The sequence below is a fragment of the Cyprinodon variegatus genome, unplaced genomic scaffold, assembly GCF_000732505.1.
Source record: "Cyprinodon variegatus isolate N-32 unplaced genomic scaffold, C_variegatus-1.0 Scaffold1199, whole genome shotgun sequence".
Taxonomy (NCBI): domain Eukaryota; kingdom Metazoa; phylum Chordata; class Actinopteri; order Cyprinodontiformes; family Cyprinodontidae; genus Cyprinodon; species Cyprinodon variegatus.
The window spans coordinates 59,337-65,202 of NW_015151652.1; the positions used below are offsets into that span (position 1 = coordinate 59,337).

Consider the following 5,866-nt stretch of genomic DNA (forward strand, 5'->3'; position numbering starts at 1 on the left):
AAATGCCTTCTCTGAATTCTGAACTTTATGCTGATTCACTGCGATCTGTTGAGAGTAAGGATTACGGGTTTTAATGGCTTACCATGAAGGCAAGAGGAAAAATGTCTGCGCACACCTGCTTGTCCTCTCAAGTGCCAATACAACATAATGAAATCATGTTTCTGATTGATATACTTATCGGATGTTTAATGATTTATTGCTGAGATATACAACAAGAACGTTTTTGTTCTTTAATACTATAAAAATAAAAAAGAATTGATATGAAAATATAAGTTATGACTAAAGTGCACTGTGGTTGTAGTAAAGGTCAATTGGCCCGCCTATGCCCCCCATCAGCACTGACTGCAGGATAGCCCCTCCCCCTGAAGTCCTCTAAAATCTCCTCCAATCTCCTTCCTGTGGCCAGTCTCTGCATGAATACACATGAGCCTCTGACAGTTTTGGGACTTTTGCCTTGTAGCAAGACTGCTGCAGCGGACTATAGTCGCCCTGGTTTTACAGGGCTCCCTCTGGCCATCAAATCCTAAAGAAAGGACTCCAACCATCTCCCTTTCCTATTCCTGGGATAATCATGGCTGGAACCCCAGGCATTAGAGGGCCTATTCTTGTGGTGATCCTGCAACTTGTGCTCCTTTGTTCCTCCCAAGTAAGACCTTTGTATGTCTCTATCTTTGTGCTTTATCTTTACCTTCAGACTAACTATAGAGGTGAGTGCTCTCTCTCTTTCGATGCAAATATTAATTTGAAAACTTTTCTGAATATAGATAAGTAGAGATAAATAGTTCTTTCTTGAACTGATTATTTGAGAATCTGTCTATAAAAAGCAGTTACTGGAGATTTCCTTTGTTTGCTTTTAAAGTTTGTCATTCTAAAACAAATGTAGTCAAATGCATGAAAGATGCAAACCATTTCAGCTGAAGCAGGTGTATTGATGTCAGCTTGCAGCATGCAATACGGTGGTGCACCTGTTCTCTCTTTTACAACATGCACATTGAATATAAGGAAGTGCAGTGTTGGCAAAAACATCTGGAAAAAGTAGCATAAATCTTCTCAGTTTTAAAATAACCATTTTGCATAGATAAATCGAGGACCCCCTGGCCCACCTGGACCCCCAGGAGTCCCAGGAATAGATGGCATTGCTGTAAGTTGTTTTAGCTGTTTAGGAATCTTTATTTGGATTCAGTGGCAGCAAAAGGTTTTTGTTAATCAATCAAAATGGATGTCTTTTCTTTTAGGGGGAACGTGGCGTAGATGGCGAGGACGGCTTTCCTGTAACTATGCCATTAGATCAAATTTCAAACTCTTTTTATTTCTTGCAACTGGAATTGAATTATTCATTGGATCTTTAATCCCATAGGGCCCTGATGGGGATGCTGGTAAACCCGGTTCTTTAGGATTACCTGGAATTCCTGGAAAAGCTGTGAGTATGCTTCATGTAACAGCCACTAACATCATTGACGGTCACGAGGAGGTCAACTTGCACTCTTTGAACTGGTCCGTTGGGTGGAACTGTGCAATGTTATCTTCCTACTGGAGCAATCCTATATTCACATTATATTTTTTTAGAAGAGACCAGAAAAAATGCATATATGTACAGGAGATTATTTAGAGAAATTAGATGCAAAATTTTTGAGGAAGTTATTCGAAAGGGTTTTAATAATCCAGAGCAGAACCAGGCCTGGTATAACAAAACTACGGCTCAAGGTTAAGAAAACATTATTTAACAAAGGCATTGACTTCATTATTGAAGAAATTAGAAAACAATGCCTAAATATTTACCTTTAGTTAAATGCAAGGTTTTAGAGAATCATTCCAAATGTTCAACAGTTTTAGTGTTAGAATCTAAAGCCAGTCTCAACATTAACTACCCTGAGTCTGAAAACAATAGGAGCTCTGTTGGGCCACTCTTCTTGTCTCCTACTGAGAATCCTCAAACCAGTGTGGAATGACTTCTTTCAGCATACTTATCTGAAGGAATGAGGAATGCTGGTCCAAAATGAACAGTCTTAAAGTTTGGACCTCTGAATCATGGTAAAAACATTTCTTTACATATGTTAACATGAAAACAGATGCAGTGTATGGTCAAAGGAAAATGCTCAGTTCCGCTTAGTATAACTGTTAAATAAAAAATAGTCATTTTCAAAAAGGTGTACATAAGGAAAATTCCTTTTTATTAATATCACCGGTTGCTGTTTTTTTTTTTTTTTTTCAAGAAATAAATGGAAATATGGGAAGAACATGGTCATATAGTTTAGGAATTTTTTACTCCTTTTTAAAATCTATACTAACTTGCTTCAAGATGTGTAACTTTACCTTGATGTGTTTTTTTCTGCAGGGTTTGACTGGCCCTGTTGGGGATCCTGGGCCTGATGGTCCCCTAGGACAGAAAGTAAGTGACTAATGAGCCTTAACTTTCCAGCTTCGGAGGCTGACGGTGAAAAGATGCCAAGCTGCTGTCCGGTCTTTTGGCTTGGCAGCAAGGGTCGTAGCACATAAACCAATTCCACTTGACAAACCAGACATAATCCTCCAAGCCCTTTTAGTAATCCCTGTGGAGCATGAAGCTCCAACATTTCTCCTCATTAGGCTTAATATTGCAGGGTCATGTATACCCAGACTCAGTCATATGATTGTGCTGGAGGAATGTTAATTCTGGCTGTCTGCAGGATTGCACAGCTCTATTTTTCCCACTTAGTTTTACTTTATCTTACTTCGTGTAGCATTTCTAAATCAAGCAAGATCATTTCTTTTCTTCAGGGTGAACCTGGGAATCCTGGACCTCGTGGAGCTACTGTGAGTAAACATGCCAATCAAAGAGTCATCTATCTTCAAAGCCATATATTCAAGTTTTCAACTGTAATGCATACACCTACTTTCCATGCTTTTTTAGGGTGTGGGGCCTGATGGACCCCCTGTAAGTATCTCCCATATGTTGTACTATTTAAATCCCAAATTTCAAATTTTTAATCCATAATAATATTGTCTAATACATTAAATGTGTCTTTGACCAGGGACCACCAGGGCCTGGTGGGCTTCTGGGTGAATTGGGAAAAGTAGGACCTCCTGTGAGTAAAAAACAAAAAATTGACTGTTTTTGGGGTTTACTAATGGCTGAGCCAAAAATAAGACTAATGAAAACACATAAAAAATCCGAAAACAGTAATTAAAGCTACTCACATTTTCTAATAAGAGTTTGCTATTAATGTTTTTCTGTTTCTTTGCACAGGGTGCAATGGGTGTGAGAGGGCCACAGGGGCCCCGTGGACCACAAGGGCCCAGAGTAAGTAGCCAAACGTACTTTATTTTAACAACCTTAAAAAAAAAAGCAAAAAAAAAAAAGAATTTCAATTTAATAATTAATTTTTCCTTTTACATTTAAAACTTATGAAAAAACAAAATTCCGTTTTACAGAAAATTAAGATAGTAATAAAGGCAGATGAAGAATGATTTAAATACAGAAATATTATGTATTTGCCACCATGATCATGGGAAAGACAGAATCCCAGCTCTTCCCAAAGAGACTGCTGACCGGACACTCCTTTCATAAGGAGGAGGGAAACAAAGGGCAATGTTAAAGAACAGTTTTATCTAAGCGTATTATTGGAAACTTGAGTGGAAGAAAAACATTTTGGGTGCACTAGCAACAATGATAACAACAGTCTTGAGAAGATTGTCCATATTAGAGTTATTTACAAAGTCTGGGCTACTGTGTTTCAACAGCTGGCACACACAGGGGACAGGAAAATGCGCTACAAGTATTGCCTCTCTCGACTTAAAGGACGAAACAGCATTGAAACAGCATATATTGATCAGGAATAAATATTTGAAATACTAAGCATCCAAAATATGCTTGTCTACGATGAAAGTAAAATTCCCTTTCATTTGGAGAACAGTTACATTCTTGAATCACAACAGACAGAATCAGCGTTTCTGCAGAGGGATGTGTGAAGTTTCCAGGCAGTTAGAATTTAGGAACCAGGCTGTCTGTCGGTGGGTGTCAGTAAATTTAAGATCATGAATGTTGTATTCTGCTGCTTTTGGGAGTTTCTGATTCATTTCCAACTTGGTTTTTGCCCACTCCTCCAGGTTTCTGTAGGTCAATGCTCATATGTGAAGGCCTAACCTGCTGGTTATCGGAGTTTGGAAATAATCTACAATCATCAAAATGACAGAACTTAAGATAACAAATGGTTAAATACATTAGTATGTGTGTAATAGATTAAATGGAATTATTGAAATATATCGTTTTATGGTGATATTTAAATTCACTGAGGTGCACCTTAATACTTGTTAGATGAAGTAGCAAGATGCAGGTCTGGAACAATCACAGGAGTGGTATTAGCTAGTTTCAGATGCTCAGGTGTTATCCTCATGGGTCTGGATATGTGAATCCCGTGGCGGTTCTATGTACCGCAACTGTGAAAAAAAAATCAGATTGAAAAACCACAGCATGTGTCTCGGTGTGTTTCTCATCATGACAAATTTCCTCTCTGCAGTAGTGTAAAAATAATTGTGTTCAGCAGAATATATATATAATAAAAAAAGCCAGTATTATTTTATCTCCTGACAATTGTTTCATGCATTTATGATCTATTTCCACCAGCAAGAGTAACAAGAGTATCAGTATTTATTCACACATACTTCTAGGAATCATTTTAATTCACAAATGGTAGAACATTGCTGCTAGAAACAAACTAGTAAGGATGTGTTGATGATAGTGACTGCTACTAAAATATATATATATTTTTTGATCAATTTTAGGGTGCAACTGGAATGCTTGGCTCCTCTGACCTGGTAGTGGATTGTTTCATACTGAAATATTTATAAATTATATCTTTGTATATGATGTGAAGTATAGTGACTGAGTGATTAATTCTGGTGTTTAGTGTCCAAACTCGTGTCCACCTGGTACTCCTGGGCATCCTGGCCCACCTGGTATGAAGGTAAGATTGTTTTGTTCCTTCCAAAACCGATCCACTTAAAATTATTACCATTCATTAATGCTCTGTTTCTTTCCTCAATGTTTCCAGGGTCACAAAGGTGTGAAAGGGGAGTCAGGGGAGCCTGGAAAACAGGGACACAAGGTAAAACAATGCTTTTTTCTGTGAAACATTCAAAACATGTAGCTGCAACACTTCAATCTGTAAAAAATCAGCCTAGTTTCGTGAAGAGAAATGAGAAAAAAGACATGCAGCACTTTACATGTTTTAAGTTCTTTCTGATGCTTTTTCTTAACCTTTTATGCTGAAGAGTTTGAAACACACAGGAAGCAAGCTCTTTTTTTTGCTTTTACAAAGGATGATTCATTTAAAAGGGTGTTCAAGCATTGCAGTGTTGACCTGTTAATGTTCCTGTGCATCATACAAATGGAAATGAGTCTGGTCCCATCTCTTCTTATCAACCTCATGCTGGAATATAATTTACTTTCAGTAGACTCTCCCTCTCCAACCCATTTCCCTCTATGCCTGTCTCATATGCAAACATATGCTGAATATATGGAACAACACAGAACACACAGCAACTCTTTACATGCGATGGTACATTATCAAATTGACAAGAATTTAAGGATTGATTTACAGTGTTAAAAAAATCCATTTGCTGCCCTATTGATTTCCACAAATTTTCGTTCTTTTTAAATTACATAAAATGTTTCAGATTTTCAAGTGAATATACGAAAAACACATAACCCTAATGGAATATAATATGCAGCATTTATATGATGATTTCATTTATGAAAAAAAAAAATATTTGCTGTATATCAAAAACATGAATTCACTCTGATAGAACCGGTCTTAGAATATAAAATTGGTTAAAAGAGCTTAAAAAGCAGCACTCCATCCATCCATCCATCCATCCATCCATCCAT

The 5,866-nt window shown here is 37.4% G+C and overlaps 1 protein-coding gene across 1 annotated transcript in view; it reads left to right on the forward strand.

Annotated features, from left to right (window-relative positions):
* The first annotated feature begins 411 nt into the window (after positions 1–411).
* col9a1 (collagen, type IX, alpha 1) overlaps positions 412–5,866 on the forward strand; it is a 22,879-nt gene continuing 17,424 nt past the window's right edge. The window contains exons 1-12 of the mRNA XM_015401254.1: positions 412–646; positions 1,079–1,141; positions 1,236–1,271; positions 1,358–1,420; positions 2,336–2,389; positions 2,758–2,793; positions 2,891–2,914; positions 3,012–3,065; positions 3,227–3,280; positions 4,762–4,794; positions 4,887–4,943; positions 5,031–5,084. Coding sequence (XP_015256740.1) covers positions 572–646; positions 1,079–1,141; positions 1,236–1,271; positions 1,358–1,420; positions 2,336–2,389; positions 2,758–2,793; positions 2,891–2,914; positions 3,012–3,065; positions 3,227–3,280; positions 4,762–4,794; positions 4,887–4,943; positions 5,031–5,084 — 603 coding nt within the window. The 5' untranslated portion in view covers positions 412–571. The remainder of the gene's footprint in view (positions 647–1,078; positions 1,142–1,235; positions 1,272–1,357; positions 1,421–2,335; positions 2,390–2,757; positions 2,794–2,890; positions 2,915–3,011; positions 3,066–3,226; positions 3,281–4,761; positions 4,795–4,886; positions 4,944–5,030; positions 5,085–5,866) is intronic.